Below are 20,005 nucleotides of genomic sequence, written 5' to 3'. Positions count from 1 at the left end.
GAAAAGTAGAAAAGGTTAACATCATTTACCAAATAAACTTAATACAGATATAAATATTATCCACATGCACAGTAATCAAATTAAGTTAACATTTCCATATCAGTACTGACAGATATTTGTCTGCACATGTCAGTATTTTTTTTTAAAGGGTAGCTTATTTTTTGAATAGCCTGATTTTAAATAATATGTTCAATTATTAAATATAATAAATGAACATAAATGTTTTTGAAATTAATACAGATCTAATTCAATTAAGGTATATCATAATTAATGATAGAAAAAATATATATTATTTTTTAGAAAAAGGATAAGGGCAAAGGATAAAAATTAAATATATTTTTTAAAATGATACAACAAAAAATTTTTTATTAAATATTTATACTACTATTTTATTTTTATTAAGATAATGAACTGACAAGTTTATAAATTACAGGCGGTGACAGTAACATTTAAAAAAATACAAATTAATGTTACAAATAAATTTAGTAAATTATAAATATAAATTACAGAGCAGCAAATAACACTATTGTATATTTATTTTAATAAAACTAAAGAAAAATAAAATTCCGTCTAAAGAACTAAGCACTAATAGCGTAATATTTAATGACACTAGTTTGATTAACGGTGTAGAAAACAAGTTCAGTTAGACCACAAATATGAACAGTAACAGATAATACAGATTAATTTTACACAGAATTAACAGATATAAATACACTTACCCATTTATACACAATGCAAAAGGTATACATAAATATTACTTCATGAATATTTTGTTTTCGTTATCCGCAAGAAATCTATATTGAAGATAGTTACATAAGTAATATATCTAATAAACAAGCAAATAATAAAAATAACATTACTAGAATAAAAATAAACACACACCCACACGTACATGTGCGCACACACAAACATACTAAAAAAAAAGAACAAGAGGTAGATATAATAAACAGTGGAAACATTTAATGCCATGGTACTTGGTTTGGATGGCTGACAGTGCCTAATTTAAAATACCTGGTTGTTGAATTATTAGCACCAACTGCCTGAGTAGCTGGCTGCTGAGCAGTAATTCCAGATTCAATAGTCTGTGCTTGTGTTCCATCACCTTTCAGCACAGATGCACATTTCCAACTGTTCATCTGGTTATCTAAACAAAAACAAATTTTTTTTTTTTTTTGTCATCAGTCATTTGACTGGTTTGATGCAGCTCTCCAAGATTCCCTATCTAGTGTTAGTCGTTTCATTTCAGTATACCCTCTACATCCTACATCCCCAACAATTTGTTTTACATACTCCAAACGTGGCCTGCCTACACAATTTTTCCCTTCTACCTGTCCTTCCAATATTAGCGACTATTCCAGGATGCCTTAGTATGTGGCCTATAAGTCTGTCTCTTCTTTTAACTATATTTTTCCAAATGCTTCTTTCTTCATCTATTTGCCGCAATACCTCTTCATTTGTCACTTTATCCACCCATCTGATTTTTAACATTCTCCTATAGCACCGCATTTCAAAAGCTTCTAATCTTTTCTTCTCAGATACTCCGATTGTACAAGTTTCACTTCCATATAAAGCAACACTCCAAACATACACTTTCAAAAATCTTTTCCTGACATTTAAATTAATTTTTGATGTAAACAAATTATATTTCTTACTGAAGGCTCGTTTAGCTTGTGCTATTCGGCATTTTATATCGCTCCTGCTTCGTCCATCTTTAGTAATTTTACTTCCCAAATAACAAAATTCTTCTACCTCCATAATCTTTTCTCCTCCTATTTTCACATTCAGCGGTCCATCTTTGTTATTTCTACTACATTTCATTACTTTTGTTTTGTTCTTAAATTCAGATCTCAGTATTGTTTCTCCCATTTCATCCTCTTCAACTTCCTCTTCTTCCTCTATAACACCATTTTCTAATTCATTTCCTCCGTATAACTCTTCAATATATTCCACCCATCTATCGACTTTACCTTTCGTATTATATATTGGTGTACCATCTTTGTTTAACACATTATTAGATTTTAATTTATGTACCCCAAAATTTTCCTTAACTTTCCTGCATGCTCCATCTATTTTACCAATGTTCATTTCTCTTTCCACTTCTGAACACTTTTCTTTAATCCACTGTTCTTTCACCAGTTTGCACTTCCTGTTTATAGCATTTCTTAATTTCCGATAGTTCCTTTTACTTTCTTCATCACTAGCATTCTTATATTTTCTACGTTCATCCATCAGCTGCAATATATCGTCTGAAACCCAAGGTTTTCTACCGGTTCTCTTTATTCCGCCTAAGTTTGCTTCTGCTGATTAAAAAAAACAAATTAACAAACAATTTTAATTATTTATAATAATAAATTAAAAAACAGAATTTATCTTAAAAACTGTTAATAAAAATGTTTACTTAATGTCTAAAACCAGAAGATCCATTGATTTAACAATCAACAGTAAACACTGGGAGGGAAGAATACTAATAACAATTTTACCTATAAATTTACAAATAAACAACTCTTATAAAACATTATGAAATAAGTATTTTTTAAATAAGAGTAGAAAATAGAAACAACTGTTATCATTTTAAACCAGGTGAGCGACAAACTAAATTGCTATTGAACAAACACAGTTACAAGATTAATATGTTATGAATGAAATCGAAAGGTTAATTAAATTAAGTTCTATATTTACAATCGCAAAAGTATACATATTTATCACATTTTTATGAAAGATGTTACAAGTGAGTAACCTGTTCAAAAATGAACTTTTGTGCTCGAGTGATCACACGGAAAGTCACCTGACATAAAACATTCTTCTCAATGCAATCAATTTCTTGTTGAATCTTTACCTTTAGTTCATCAATAGTGTAGAAATTTGATTCATACACTCCATTCTTCATATAGCCTCAAAGGAAAAAATTGCATTTAGACAACTCTGGGGAATGCAGAAGCAATCACCCTCTGCAAATTACTGCCCCCCCCCCCCCCCAGTATTATATGATTACCAGAAACAGCACTCCATACGCTGATTTTCTTATCTTGAAGTGTACGTTCAAACATTTTCAGACATCCAATATCTGGTGTTGTGCAAATCAGCATGCCCAGAAAAACCATACCTCATTTGACATGAAAAACTGCATCACGTCTATCTGCCCATCGATGATGATTTTGAGAAGCCAATCACAACAATAAGACATTTCAATTTTTATGTTCTTTTAAGTTGTTAAACAATTATTACAAAATAGTTTCAAATCTAAATCATGATGAATCTTATGCTATGATACTTCTTTGCTATGATAAATTACGAATATTTTTGGGACTGGCAAAAATTATTTTTTTAATATCACTTACAGCCTCTGAAGTTCTAATAGAAGAGTGTCTGTTTTGTTTTGCATTTGAAACTAATCCTCTTGTATGCAAATTTTAAATGAATTGTATATGGCACTCTTTCTACGACAGTGGCCTTTGGAAATATTTTCACGAATATTTGACGCATTTCTTGAAAGGATCCAGAACACACATAAATAGCAAACTTTTCCAACGATTCCACTATAGCATCTCTTTCCTCAATTGAATATAGGAGTTTAGAAAACACAAATGTAAAGAACTACACTGCATTGAAGATGAACAATTTAAAACCGATAACAATACATGACAGTAGAAACATACAACGGAGGTACTAGTAGTAGCAGCAATATAGCATAGTTAAAGGTGATACTCAAATAACTCCAGTTTGAGTTCGCTCTATTTAGTTCTATATTGCTAGTATTTACCTTATACAATAAAGTAAATACTTATTAGGTGGTAATGCTCTCCAACTATATGTTAACATGCAACATTTTTGGGCAACATTAATGAGAAATGACCATTTTTACATTAAGATACCATTTAGTTTATCTAACAAATTCACTGAACTTTAATTCTAAGAAATGGTTGCCCTTCTACTAAGAATATTTCAAAAGATATAAAGAGAGCAGTTGTTTAACTGATTGAAGGCACTCGGTACTCACCCTAAAAAACCTAGTCTTATATATAGCAAATAATATAACTTTACTGTTGAAGGTAAAATAATCCTATTCATAATATAATTTGATGGCTTAATATGGAAAAATATAACATAATGGTACGATTATATTATGTTGTTTATTAAGTTGAGAAATACCTAATTTGAATACTTTCCCACTTAAAATATTTTTCCCTTTCTATAAAAAATATATAGGTTTTATTGAACAACAATTAAATGAAAAGTGTTTTACAAGATCATATTTTATCATGAAATGAAGACGTTTGTTTAATACACCCATCATCAAACCGGTACAACAAAATGAATAAATAAAAGTCTCAGTAAGAAAATTATCACTTACATTTCCAAAGTCGAACACAACCATCATCACCTGATGAGGCAAGTATTGTACCAGTGATATTCCAGCAAACACGCCAGACAGTGCAATAATGATCATCAAATTGTGCTACAATCTGTATTTCAAATCTCGGCTGACCACTTTGTGATGATATAATTCCTGCATCTCTAAAATACATAAAATTACAACAAAAAAATTAGTACTTTGATTTAGTATTACACAAATCATATTTAAGATGATTTTTCTTTTAAATTTAAATAATTAAATGGACTCCTCCTACTTCCGTTATTTCATCCCCTGTTCAGATAGCAGAGGAATTTAATTATTTCTTTTCCAGTATTTTAAACAACAATAATATCGATCCATTTCTAACAAACATTCAACTTGAATGTTTGTTAGAAATAATTAAACAGATCAGATTAAACAGTTTTGTTGATCAATCAGCATTTTTATTTGCTGTTGACACAGGAAATTAAAACTTGTATTATTTCTTGGACTAATTATTTCTTGTTTTTAATCATTTGTACCAGCTATTTTGTAACGAATAAAAAAGTGATTTAACTGAAATTTATGTTTTTATTCGAAAACCACCATTTTGTTTCTATAAATCTTAGAAGATTAAAATGTTTACAGAACATTTTCAGAACCTTCGTTAAAAGGTCTCTAAAATTTCAGCAGAATCAGTGGGGAAATAAGCGAACGGTACTAAATCAAAAGCGCATACTGGTTTGTGGGACAACAGTATATGGTGGCGCGAGTGGTAGAATCTCAGTCTTTTTTATTCGGTAGTCCCTGGTTTGAATCCCGATCAGGCGTAGCATTTTCACACGTTGCATTTGTCATTCATCTTATCCTCTGCAGAAATACCTAACGGTGGTCCAGGAGATCAAAAAAATACAAAAAAAAACTGTATATGAGATCTGAAAAAATAGAAAAAAAGCCTAGAATTATATTAATTTAATTTTCAAGAAATGTGGGAGAAATTAAAAAAAATTGGAATCTAAAAAAAACATTTTCTTTGGTGTAAAATAACTCTGTTAAATGAAAAGATCAAATGAAAAAAAAAATTGTAGAAAATTTGATTTTCATTTAAATGTCAAAAATAAAATTCACAGAATCTAAACACAAACGTAAGATTTTCAAACTTTATTTAAAACAAAACATATCAAAATATGACAGATTTTAATTAGGTATTAAACGAAATAAAAAATCCCTTTCTGCTTGCCGGAAGGCGGAGGTAAATTTCACCGGTGCTAAGTAGAGGATAAAAAAGATTTCCACCTTAAAGTTAAGAAAAACTTTAAATTTACTCGATACGACAATGGTTGCGTGCGAAAAAATATTTCACATATTTATTATACGACAAGCCCCATCATCTTACAATTCCACCAACATTTTGGTCATCCCTTGCCGTAAGGGTTGGTCATATCAAAAATTGGTACAGACAAAAGTTGTAATGTTTTGACCACTTTAAATCGATTCAATAATGCGCCTATTAAGGGAGGTAAGGTTTTTTTTGACCTCAACACCCAATTTTTCCACCCCCTGGGCCAATAGTTTGTGAAATCCAAAAACTTTACTGAAACACGTTTTAGGCCCTTGTCCAAAGAATAGTAGAAACTTTAAACGAACTTGATATTTCACTTAACAAGAAAGTTATAGCGAATTTTGTTTTTTTTTCCGAAAAAGCCCGCCCCATTTCCACCCCCAATGTCCGATTTGGCCGTTTCGTACTCGATGGAGATTTTGCGACGAGTTATTTAAAAAAAAAAAAAAAAAAAAAAAAAAAAAAAAAAAAAAAAAAAAAAAAAAAACAATTTGAAAGTGATTGGCAGATTATGGCAGTTATCATGTCCACAATAATATGAAATATATATATATATGTAAACTTTTAATCTGACGCTGGGTTTGGGGTCTGGGGAATGTGAAACAGTAAAATATGTGAACAATTATTCGTTAAAAAAATAACAATTTCTAAAAAATGAAATAATTGTTAATTTTTATTTCACTAGGAAAAAAGTTTATAATTCTAGATGCATCTGATCTATTTTAGAATACCAATTATCCAGAAAAAATTTGAAGCCTGACGCATTTAATAGTTTCTAAGATAATGTCTTCAGTATAACTAAAAATAACATAACAAAGGATAGGGCAGTTACTGCCCTTAATTTTAATGTCATCTAGAAAAATATTTCTTACAATTGTCAGCCTATACAGATTTAATTAACTTATTTAAGTACAAAAAAAATAAATAATTTCTATTAAGTAAAAATTTATTTTTTTTCGTTTTTACCTCGATACTATATTTTAAAAATATAAATTATAATTCAAATTTTATTATTAACGTAAAATAATAAACATCTACATTAACGTGATTTTAAAATTTGATATATAATCTTAAAGAGAGAGAAACAAAGTGAGAGAGAAAAAGCGTACGTTCCATCCATCCACCTTACGTTTGAATTTATTACCTCTCTGACCGATTTTATTACAAGAAAGCAAGGTTGCAACGCCTTTCATTCCAAGTTTTATAATTGAAATCTATTTCAGTTCAATACAGTTAGGTAATTTAAGAACGTAATAAAATATATCGATACATTACAAACAGTATTAGAGAAAATGTAATAAAATTCTTTTGCCTATAAAATATAAATCGCATATTAAAAAAAGGAAAACCACAATTAAATGATAAAATTCAATATTAATAAAACCAAAATATGAAAAAATCTATAAATATGCATTACCAAACTGTATAACTTTTAAAAAAAGTAAAAAAATGTATTTATCATACTAATAATAAAGGAAATTATCTCTACATTTACGACCTTGTACAATGAAAAAACCAGAAAGTATGGAAAAGAGATGTAATCAAATATTGCGACTGTAATAAAAAAACGCTATCAACAAAATTATTATACTTTCCTGGCATTGATTAAGTACAACCGATTAAAAATTACGTGTAATTACTTTTTTGGTGGAGGGAATAAATTACCATTAGAATTTGTTGTAATATTATTAATAAAATTTTTAAATAAACAAAAAAAGGCTGTAAAATTTAAAAAAATCGATATTGTTAAACTTTGATCGGTTCCTGTACCTAAAATATACCCCAAAAAAATATCTTTTTTGGGTCGTTTGCACTATTATTATGCTTAGTATTATTATTAGTTGCATATTAAAAAATATGCAATAAATAAAAAGATAATTTTTTTTTTTATTTTTGGGGAAGGGAAATTTTTGAGGTAATTTTTATTAAAAAAAATTCTGATATAGACACCACGTAACTTCTTTCTACGCCTGTTAAATTACATATACACTTCTTTTTTTTTTAAAATGAAAAGTACACAAAATTTCATTTCAATAATAACTTTTGAAATTTTTACTTCCTTGTACATAGTACAATAAAGTATTGCAACGCGAAAAAAATTTGGGTTTTCAGATTTCAACGGAAATATCAATTTTAACAATCACTGAATTCATTTTGACTAGTTTCGGCGTGACGTCTGTAGGTACATATGTATCTCGCATAACTCAAAAACGATTAGCCGTAGGATTTTGAACTTTGTAACATCTAGTTGTGCACCTCCCCTTTCGATTGCAATCAACTAAACCAAAAGCGTCTAAAAAGTCCAAAATCAAAAATAAATTTGGATTTTGAACATTTTCTTACGTGCAGTAATAAGGCCGCATTGAGGGCTTTTCAAATATATATATCTTAAGTGGTATTTATTTTCATCGGTTCAGAGTTACAGCCAAGTAAAATTTTAATTATTTAAATATTTGGATCTAATAAAGGAAAGGGACATCGTTTCGAATCAGACTTCATCTCTTTTTTCTTAATTTAAATATATTCATTTATTAATAATTATTAACCTCTGATTATAAAAAAAAGTTTTACAATAAATAATAATAAAAAAAAAAAAACTAAAAAAAACATGAAAAAATATAATAAAAAGTATTTATACATAAAACATATGTAATTTAATAGCCGTAAAAGGAAGTCGCGTGGTGTCTCTATCAAAATTTTTGCATGTATTCGTCACTTTTGAATAATTTATAGTTTGAAATTATCTAGAATACGGCAATTGTTGCTTAATTAAAAAGACGTAAAGTCAAAAATTGGCCTCATCTGTAAAGATAATTTTTTTGAAAAAACCATGCGTTCACTTCGAACTGTTCTAGTGTCCAATCAGTAAATCAGCGATTCGAATTTAATTTTTTTTCTTTAAATTTAAATATATTGATTTATTAACCGCAGATTGTAAAAAAAAAATACGATAAATAATAATTTAATAATAATAAATAAAATATATGAAAAGATATCGGAAGTTATTAATGAAATAAAATTTTATAAACTTTTCATTTAAAAAAAATGCGTATATATAATTTAATAACCGTAAAAGGAAGTCGTGTGGTGTCCATATATTTTTTTTATTGTTATTATTTATCGTAAAAATGTTTTTCAAAAATCCAAATTTTGTTTTTGATTTTGGTCTTTTTGGAAACTTTTTCAGTCGATTGCAATCAAAAGGGGAGGTGCATAACTAGATATTACAACAGTCCTAAATCCAAAATTTCTACGTCTAATCGTTTTTAAGTTACGCGAGGTACATACGTACGTACAGACGTCACGCCGAAACTAGTCAAAATGGATTCAGGGATGGTCAAAATGGATATTTCCATTGAAATCTGAAAACCGAAATTTTTTGCGATCACAGTATTTCCTTTACTTCGTACCATGAAGTAAAAATTAATGGTAAGATAAGCACGTACGCATGTGGGCTTAACATAAAGTAGGGTTATGTTTGAAAACTTTCAAGAAAATTAACACCAAAGAAAGAAACAACAAAATTTCCTGGAGATATTGACCCCAAACTTTTACCAGAAAATTAACCGATATCCACGAATCTCTATGAAAAATTTCATCAAAATCAATAAATCAGTCAAAAGTTAATGACTTTTAGACACGGCAACATACGTAATTATTTACGTACGTATGAACATTATCCACACTTTTTGATCTTTTTGAGGTCCTTGGATCATGAAACGTCAAAAAATATTTTTAAAAAATCCACTCCCAATTTTTTGACTGATTATCATACTTTCTTTCTTTTTCCTGTTTAGCCTCCGGTAACTACCGCTTAGATAATTCTTCAGAGGATGATATGTATGAGTGTAAATGAAGTGTAGTCTTGTACATTCTCAGTTCGACCAATCCTGAGATGTGCGGTTAATTGAAACCCAACCACCAAAGAACACCGGTATCCACGATCTAGCATTCAAATCCGTGTAAAAATAACTGGTTTTATTAGGACTTGAACGCTGGAACTCTCGGCTTCCAAATCAAGTGATTTGGGAAGACGCGTTCACCACTAGACCAACCCGGTGGGTTGACTGATTATCATATTGTCATTCTAGCGCATAATTCTAGAACTATGATACTAAGAAAGTAAAAAAGCCGGAATTTTTCCTGCCTTTGCAATTCAATTTCAAGAAGAGAAATGAACAATCAATAAAATTTTACCAAATTTTTTTGCGGGTGGGGTGATTTATGATAAAATTTTATTAAAAGATTAAATAAACCAAAAAAGTTTTAAAATCAAAATTTTTAAACTTTTATCGGCTCCCCCCACCCTTAGTTGTGCAACCAAAGTTTTTTTGGGGGCCGTTTACACTACTATCATACTTAGAAAGACGAAAAAAAATCAGTTAAAATATAGGTCTATGAAATAAATAAAAAGATAACAATTTTCGAATTTTGGAGAGGAGAATTTTTCGGAAAAATTTAAAAAAAATTGGTAAGGTAAGCATGCATTCGTGTACTGAGTTTATAAATTGGGTTATGTTGAAAAAGGTTTGAGAAAATTAACCCCAAAGCATCTATCAACCTCATCATTTGGAGATATTGATCTCAAACCTTTAGCTATTACCAACAATTTGTCCAATATATACTACTCGATTTACGAATCAGCAATGATGAAGGTTTTTATCAAAGCCCATTTTAGGTACTTTTTGTAGTTACTGATAAAAATTGCGCAAGTTGGTACAAGTTGACTGATCTTTTCGAAAACATTATTGCGTAGGGGAAATTGTTTTTTTAATATTTTTGTAAATATTGATGAATATTATTCTCTCGAAGACGTTAGATAAAGTTGGAAGAAGAGAGATAGGACGGTAATTCTTAGACAAAAGAGAACTGGCTTTAGAAATAGGAGTAATGCGGGCTGAATTTCAGATGGAAGTGAAAGAGCGACTTGTAAGATTGCCGGAATAAATAGATTAGAAGATAGACGTTATAATATCTCTCAAACCCTTCGCTATAAAGACCGGAATATCATCAATGTTAACAAATGATTTTCCATCGTAGGTTGCAGATGGCACATCTCGAACCGTGACGAATGGGAATAGAAATCTCTGCAACAGAGAACGAAAATTGTAAACGCTCAGGTTTGTCGTCCGCAATATCAAACCTTTGTTAAATAGGCTCCATCAGATTTATTTTTCACTATGAACTGCCTCGACTTTGACGAACAATCGTGCAGGTTACCGTCACACTTTAAGGCGTAATTATCTTTATCTCTTTGTAAGATTCGCTTCACCAAACATTTCAATTCAAGGAAATACCGGTAGTTAACAGGAAGAAATTTTGTTTCAGCTATTTGCTTATTTTTCATCTATTTCAACTCGACCAGATCTCGAATAAACCGAGCCGGAAACTTAGAAAATCTAATCTTATTTTTATACAAAGGAAAAGCCTTGAATACGGCTTGAAGAATAACCTCTTAGACATCGACAACTGTAGTACGAATATCCACATTAAGCAGTACATTACTCCACGGAAACGAAGCGACATCTTTATACAAATTAAGGTAAAATCTTTTACCTTAATTAAAATTTCTTCTTTGGGTAGATGGATATAACTATATGACATAATGAATATTACAAAAATGTTCTGCTGTAGTACAAAAAATCTCTTTCGACATGTCGGAAGGGGGAGGTCGATTTCACCTATGCTAAGTAGAGGATAAAAATGATTTCAACCTAAATGTTAAGAAAAACTTCAAATTTACTCGATACGACAATGGTTGCACGTGAAAAAAATTCACATGTTTAGCCTACGACAAACCCCATCTTATAATTCCAGCAAAAATTTGGTCATCCCTAATCGTAGGGGTTGGTAATATCAAAAATTGTTTCAGACAAAAGTTTTAGGTAATGAGGATTAACGACCACTTTAAACCGATTAGATACTGTGCCTTTTAACGGAGGTATGAATTTTTTTTTCTTCAACATCCGATTTTTTCCACCCTCTAGGCCAATGTTTGGTGATATCAAAAAACTTTATTTATATACGTTTTAGGTCCTTATCCAAAGAACAGTAGGAACTTTAAACGAATTCGATATTTTACGTAATAAGAAAGTTATAGCGATATTTTGTTTTTTTCGAAAATGTCCCTCCATTTCAATTCCCATGTTCCGATTTTGCCCGTTAACGAATTCGACCAAGATTTTGGGTAGTTATATTCTATGTATCGATTTGAAAGTGATTGGCGCAAAATTACGACAGTTATTATGTACACAAGAAAGTGAAATATATATATTCTTATAAACATTTGAACTGACTGTGGTTTTGGGGTCTGGAGGATGTGAAACACGAAGATATTAAGACATTTTTCGGAAGTCAAATCGATATGCCTTCCCCTTGTAAGATCCAAACATTTCATTAATTAAAATTTTATTTCGATATAACTCTAGAAACAATAAAAATAATTTCCACTTACAATATATCGTTGAAAAGCCCTCAATTAGAGGTTATTACAGCAGTGAAGAAAGAATCCAAAAATCAATTTTTTTGGATTTTAGACTTTTTTTTTGCATTTATGGTCCAGTCGATTGCAATTTAAAGGGAAGGTGCACAACTAGATGTTACAACAGTTCTAAATCCAATATTTCAACAATCTACAACTAATAGTTATTGAGTTATGCGAGATACATACGTACATATGTCACGCCGAAACTAGTCAAAATGGTAAAATCAGGGATAGTCAAAATGGATATTTCCGTTGGAATCTGAAAACCGAAATTTTTTGAGTTTAAAATACTTCCTTATACTTAAAGATAAAACAAGGGTGTAAAGAAAAAATTGCCTTAAAAAATAATTTTAAGTTACTCAAAAAATTAATTTTATAACGGTTAATATAAAAAAAAAAAAAATAATAAATAAAAAGGTATTTTACTGAATTTTTAAAATTTGGGGGCTCACATAACAAGTGGACATTTTTATTGATAATGACGATTACTAAAATATAAGATTTAAGCATATTTGAAATTTATATAGAATTTTTGTTTGTTTTTTTCTTTAGGGGCTTCCTTACGATGTTGGGATAATCTAGTAAAACTTTGTTAACAAAGAAGTGAAGCCAAAAAAAAAAAAAACAAAAAAAAATAATTTGAAAAATAAATTTTTAACGAGGGAAATAATTTCTTTGAAAATATTTTAAGAATATAATTTTTATGAAAGTAATGAAAAAAATTGCTTTTAATTAACCAATCAACTTGAGAGATATTTAATTTTTAAATGAATTATGACGTAGAAATAGCAAGTATTTAAAGATTAATTGTCCTCACCTGTCTTACATCGATAAGAAAACGTTTAAATGCGGTTATTTAAAATATAAAGAGCTCTTTAATTCGATTAATCGAAAAATTCGATTATCAGACAGATTTCATTTTTAAATGGATTATGATGTAGAAATAGCAGGTATTTAAAGATTAAATGTCCTCACCTGTCTTATATCGATGAGAAAACGTATAAATGAAGTTATTTAAAATTTAAAGAGCTCTTCTTAATACAGGACATTTAATTTTTAAAGAGACAATTACTATTCAGAGGTATTTAAACGGATTAAAACTGAAAGTTGATCGGTCACTTATTATTTTATTTACAACGTAACAATTTTTACACTTCTTTTTCCATACCTTTTTTTTTTTAGTTCAATTTATTTTTTTTTGGAATCGTGATTTAAAATTTTATAATTATTTTTAATATTTTTTAAAATATTTATGTTTTAGCGTTCTACTGTGGTCTAGACTAAAAAACTTACGTATGTATGTGTGTCGCACTCACTGTTTTTCACCTTATATCTCAGCAATGATTTAATCTATTAACCTGAAATTTTACCCAAATATTTCTATAAATGGGCATGGATCGTATTAATTTTCTATTTTTTTTTTTAAATTCGTTCAATGGTTCTCCATTCTCTTTATCGCATTCAAAGATGCGAAATATTTCTACACGCAAGATAAGGAATTTATATAGTTAATTATCATTGAAAAAACTTTTAAAAAATTTTATTTATTTTTCTTATAAAAGAGCAGCCATTTCAGATGATGTTCATTAGCCCTTTAATTCTTAAAAAAAATCCAAAAAACCTGAAGTTAGTACAACCTTTAATACTTAAAAAATTATTCGAAGACTATTTGCAAAAATCACATTATATTTTTGTTTTATTCTATTCCTCTTACACTATTTTATTCACGGTTAAATTCTCTTCAAATTTTGTTAAAAGTTTTACGGGTTTATTACACATTTAATAAAGTTATCGTATGTCAAACATAAAAAACAAGTTTCTTACTCAAATTTATTGGATTTCTCAAAACCTACTGCAGATACGGTTCTGGGATCTATTTTATTCGATTTTTCAGTTTAAAAGCCTTAAGAAATCACAAATTCTGATGCTTAATTAACATCTTAAGCGTTTTAGTATAAACTCATTTCACCGGGGTAGCTGAAATCCGAGCGAATTCTTTCACTAACCGTAACTCGCAAATAAAGCGTTTTAGGAAATATGTTTATACGAGGTCTGTAAATCAAGTAATGAGTCTAGTTTTTTTTTTTTTTTGGCAGCCAAACTGGCAACACTATAAAGTTACTAGTAAACATATGTTTATACGAACAGCTGATTTATATTAGGTATTAATATATTTAGTCTATTGTTCTCACAAGTAAACAAACTTTTTGTAAAACGAGTTTTTGTTGTGCGTTACAAAAAATAGTGATACTAATTATCGGCAACGTTGTGCAATCACGTTTTGTGTTAAACTCGGTGAGAATGCTACTGAAACTTTTTCAGAATTGAAAAGGGCATGTGGAGATGACGCTCCGTCACGAGCTCAAGGTTTTATGCTTTTAAAGCATTTTCAGAGGGCCGGGAATCAGTTGTGGACGATCCATTATCTGGAAGACCGTTAACGACAAAAAGTGACGACAGTGTTGAGCGACTTGATACGGTACGACCGGCGATTAAGTGTCAGAATGATTGTAGAACAATTGAATTTGGACCGTACCGCAGTCCATCAAATTTTGACAAACGAATCGGTCATAAAATATTTGTGGAAAATTGGTACCAAAAAACCTCAATGTTCAACAGAAAAATAACATGGTCGAAGTGGTCCGCGATCTTCTAGGGCGAGTTAAAACTGATCCTGATTTTCTAAAAAAAAATATTATTAGTTGTAAATCTAGTTGTGCAGCTTTTCTTTTGATCGCAATCTACTGGACTAAAAGTGTTCAGAAAAGCCCAAATGCAAAACGTTTGGATTTTTGTTTAACCGCAGTAATAAGTCTTCATCGAGAGCTTTTCAACGATATATCATATTCGGTACTTATTTTCATCGGTTCCAGAGTTATAGCCAAATAAATTTTTAATGAAATATTTGGATCTTACAAGGGGAAGGCACATCGGTTCGAATCCGACTTCATATACATACATATTTTTTTACCATTTTTTTAAATTTAAGTATATTTATGGATTCATTAATAATTATTAACCTATGACTGAAATATAATTTACGGTAGATAATAAGAAGCGGATAGTGGTTAATGTATTAGCTGCTTTTACTTCCTTGTACAACGAAAAGGATCGCTAAAAATTTCGGTTTTCAGATTTCAACGGAAATATCCATTTTGATCATCCCTGAATCCATTTTGATTAGTTTCGGCGTGGTGTCTGTACGTACGTACGAATGTATCTCGCATAACTCAAAAACGATTAGCGTTAGAATGTTGAAATTTTGGAATTAGAGCTGTTGTAACATCTAGTTGTTCACCTTTCCTTTTGATTGCAGTTGACTGGATGGACCAAATGTGTCCAAAAAAGCTCAAAATCCAAAACAAATTTGGGTTTTGGATTTTTTATTAACTGCAGTAATAAGCCCTCATCGAGAGCTTTTCAACGATATATCATAAGTGGTACTTATTTTCAATGGTTCCAGAATTATAACGAAATAAAATTTTAATTAATTAAATATTTGGATCTTACAAGAGCAAGGGATATCAGTTCGAATCAGACTTCATTTCCTTTTTTTTTCAATTTAAATATATTGATTTATTAATAATTATTAACTTCTGATTGTAAAAAAAATAACAATAAATAATAAGTCAATAATAAAATTTAAAAAAAAATCAATGAAAAAATATGAGAAGTTAATAATTTAAAAAAATTTTATGTACTTTTAAAAATGTAATTTATTAGGAAATCCCAGTTGGAAATTCCCTATTCCCTTAGCGAGAGTTTGAAATTCCGCATGGCGTCAACTTGGGTAATATTTTCGTTTTAAATATTACTTATAATAATTATTTCAATGTTTGTTACCGCTAGTAAGCAGCTGCTGGTTTGAATAAATAAATAAATAATTTTAAAGTGAAAAAAAAAGTAGGAGTTCACCAAGATTCGACCTACACTACGGTGAGATGGAGGTGACTGACGCCTTAGACAAATCGACTGCAGCATCTACATAACACTGTGAGTGAAAAATGTTGTATATAAGTTGCGCGGGAGAAAACTGAAATATATATAAGAGTACTTCAACCATCTTAACACTGTGCGTGCGCGCGCCCGCGCGCGCGTGTGTGTATGAATAACTTTTTTTCTTTAATTATCATCCGTCCGGTAAAGCGTTACTATACACCGCCCTTACAAATTCCTTCAGTACCTTTCTAATCAGAATAGGAAATTCGATAAATATTAAGCCGATGATAACAGTCATTCGCTCTTCAGTATCTTAGATTACACTTAACTCCTTGCCGGTTTTGCAATTTCACATAAAATAATGCTATTTTTATTTATTTATTATTTTACATTTATATTTTATTACGACAAATCATGTCCTAGTATATATATAATAAACGGTAATTTTTGATGGAAAACATATGTCATTATGTATACTTTCTTTTTCGTGTTTTAGCCTCCGGTAATTACCGTTCAAATAATACTTCAGAGGATGAGTGAGGATTATATGTATATTTTTATTTATTTATTATAATAAGATATTTAAAAGATAAAATTTCGGTTTTCAGATTTCAACGGAAATATCCATTTTGATCATCCCTGAATCCATTTTGATTAGTTTCGGCGTGGTGTCTGTACGTACGTACGAATGTATCTCGCATAACTCAAAAACGATTAGCCGTAGAAAGTTGAAATTTTGGATTTAGAGCTGTTGTAACATCTAGTTGTTCACCTTTCCTTTTGATTGCAGTTGACTGGAACAAATGTGTCCACAAAAGCTCAAAATCTAAAACAAATTTGGATTTTGGATTTTTTATTAACTGGAGTAATAAGACCTCATCGAGAGCTTTTCAACGATATATCATAAGTGGTACTTATTTTCATCGGTTCCAGAATTATAACGAATAAAAATTTAATTAATTAAATATTTGGATCTTACAAGAAGGCACATCAGTTCGATTCAGACTTCAGCTCCGTTTTTTTTTTTTTTTAATTTATGTATTGATTTATTTTTAATTGTTACCCTCTAATTGTAAAAAAATGTTTATGATAAATAATAATTCAATAATAATAAAAAAAAAATTTTTAATCAGAATTTATTGGTGAAATAAAATTTTATGTCCTTTCAATTTAAGTGAAAAATTTTTACAGAGGTTAATAATTATTAATAAATCAATATATTTAAATTAAAATAAAAAAGTGTTTAAAAAAATAAACGTATATGAAGTCGAATTCGAACCGATGTGTCCATGATTACGGATTTGACACATAACTACTTGAGCGATGTGAAACAAAATTAATATATAAACTAATATAAAATGCTGATGTGGTGTCCACTACAATTTTTTTTATTAAAGAATTGGAGGATCGTATCTCACTTTCAAAGGAAATAAGTTTAAATGATGTGCAGCAAAAAATGTGTATATGTAATTTAATAGAGTTACCAGGAAGTCATGTGGTGTCCAAATCAGATTTTTTATATTGTTTTATGTTTTGTTTTTAATAATAAAAGTGGATTTTGAAAAGATTTTTAATTTCTGTATTATATTAATTTTTCCAGAAGTTTTAATAATACAATTTACGGGTTCATCAATCATTTAACGAAGTTATTATACTTAAACCTAAAAGAATGCTTTTTGTCCCCGAAGTTTACTGTTTTTTGAATATCATGTAAAATACGGGAGATACCAGTTCTGGAACCGGTTTTACTTGATTTTTCGGGAAAAAAAAAGAAATCATCAAGTTCACCGACTTAACGCCGTAAAAATTTCAGTATAATTTTATTTCACCGGTAGAACTGGAATTCGGGCGAAATTATTCGCTAGCCGTAACTCAATAAAATATCGTTATCGGACATATGTATGTATGAACGTTTTTCCTTATTTAAAGCACTAGAATCAGTTCCCAAATTATTTCCCTTTCTTTCTGAATTACTCTGTATATATATTTGTACTGATATATATATATATATACATATGGAAATCAATTAACACAATTTTAGATTAGTTAGTTTCATTATCACCCGTTAGAGTATGTAGATATGTAATACCTTTGTGAATGACAGCTTTAAATTACGAGCAGATAAAAGCAGCATTATTAAATTAATACAACCGACCAAATGAACACGGGATATGAATAAAGTTTGCTTCTATCTACGTTCGAGTACATTAAACGCTGGATGAACTAATGGAATTCGATACTTCAATTTATCAGCTTGTAAAATTAATGTTAGTCTTCTATAATTAAATTTGAATATCGAATTTCAAATATATATATAACTAGATATTTTGAATTTTTTTACAGAAATTCCAAAGAAAGGTATGGTATTATTTCTGGTCACATGATGGTTGTAAGTGATGAAAAATAATTTTCTTTACGTACGTTTCTATATATATATTTATAAAGATTTGTGGCTCAAAAATTTCCAAAACTACTTGATCAATTCCATTGAACTTTAGATATGCTGTAGTAATGTATCTGAAGTTATGCATGTGAAAATTTGATGAAGATTGGTTGAGTTATTCTTTAGTTTCGCTGGGACCTATTTTATTCGATTTTTCAGGTCAAAACCCATGAAAAATCATTAATTCTACTCCTCAATTAAAGACCTAAAAATTTCAGTACGACCTCATTTCTTTCGCAGTAGGTGAAATCCGTGCGAAATCTTTCTATAGTCCAATGATCTCCAAACTTTTGTTCAAGTACAATGAAGATGAAAATAACTGTTAAGTTGTACCCATACAATATAGTACACACATACACAACAATATATATATATATATGTGTGTGTATGTCTCTCTCTCTCTCTCTGTCTCTCTCTCTCTCTCTCTGTGTGTGTGTGTGTGTGTGTGGGTAAACAAAAGACCTTAGTCCCCGCTGGGTCTCTCCATCACGGGTGGAACCTGGTTTTAGTCTGGAAGGGTTTGAGGCAAAGCACCTGCTGAGGTTACGTAATGTATTCGACGCAGGTCCTACCTCATTGACAGAGGAAGGAAAAAAATGTTAGAAGCTTGGTTCGTTATGATGCTTCAAGTTGGAACGCCGGCCTCCGTGACGCGAGAGGTATGGTCTCAGCCTTTCATCCGGAGGTCCCGGATTCGAATACCGGTCAAGCATGGCATTTTCACACGCTGCAAAATTTTCATTCATTTCTCCTCTGAAGTAATACCTAACTGTAGTCACGGAGATAGAAAAAAAAAATTGGAGTGTTGATGTTTTTTGTCTGCAGTATCTATTTCTAGCAACGTTAAACCAAATTAAGAAAATATTAAAAAGAAATTAATTTAATAAAACGTCGGCTATATTGCCCAAGAGTTTTTGTTTTTAAATATAGATATCAATATAACGAATTTTAATTTTGTTTATAGTACAGTAATAAAATCTGTTAAAATAAATCCCTTTCAATTATCGGTTATCAACATTATAGTACTGTTTAAAGTTCGTTATTTTATGCATTATGAATGTAAAATACAATACAATTGTTCATTCAGCGCGTCTTTCCTAGTTTTATTGTTAACATCGTTTTTCCGTCATTGCAATTTTGAATGCTTATAACTCGATAAGGAAAGCATTAACAGAAAAGCGGGTTTTACGATCGCTTTTCTTGTAAAATTTTAAATGGAAATCATGGGTCATACGTCCACCTTTCTATTTTAAAATTAAACCTTTCGGCACGCCGACAGGCGGAGGTAGATTTCATCGCTGCAAAGTAGGAAATAAAAAAGATTTCCACCTTAAAGTTAAGAAAAACTTCAATTTACTCGATACGACAATGGTTGCATGTGAAAAAAAGTTTCACATGTTTAGCATCTTTTTACAATTACAGCAATATTTTTATCATCCCTTGCCGTAAGGATTGGTTATATAG

General features: G+C 29.9%; 1 protein-coding gene across 1 annotated transcript in view; it reads right to left on the bottom strand.

Moving 5' to 3' along the window:
- Positions 1-699: 699 nt before the first annotated feature.
- LOC142320826 (nucleoporin SEH1-like) overlaps positions 700-20,005 on the bottom strand; it is a 35,005-nt gene continuing 15,699 nt past the window's right edge. Inside the window, exons 2-3 of the mRNA XM_075358800.1 lie at positions 4,352-4,515; positions 700-1,144 (exon numbers count right to left, since the gene is read on the bottom strand). Coding sequence (XP_075214915.1) covers positions 960-1,144; positions 4,352-4,515 — 349 coding nt within the window. The 3' untranslated portion in view covers positions 700-959. The remainder of the gene's footprint in view (positions 1,145-4,351; positions 4,516-20,005) is intronic.

This window comes from Lycorma delicatula, chromosome 3 (genome assembly GCF_047948215.1).
Source record: "Lycorma delicatula isolate Av1 chromosome 3, ASM4794821v1, whole genome shotgun sequence".
Lineage (NCBI taxonomy): Eukaryota > Metazoa > Arthropoda > Insecta > Hemiptera > Fulgoridae > Lycorma > Lycorma delicatula.
Note: the sequence above shows the minus strand (reverse complement) of the source record. Positions and strands in the feature narration are given on the sequence as shown.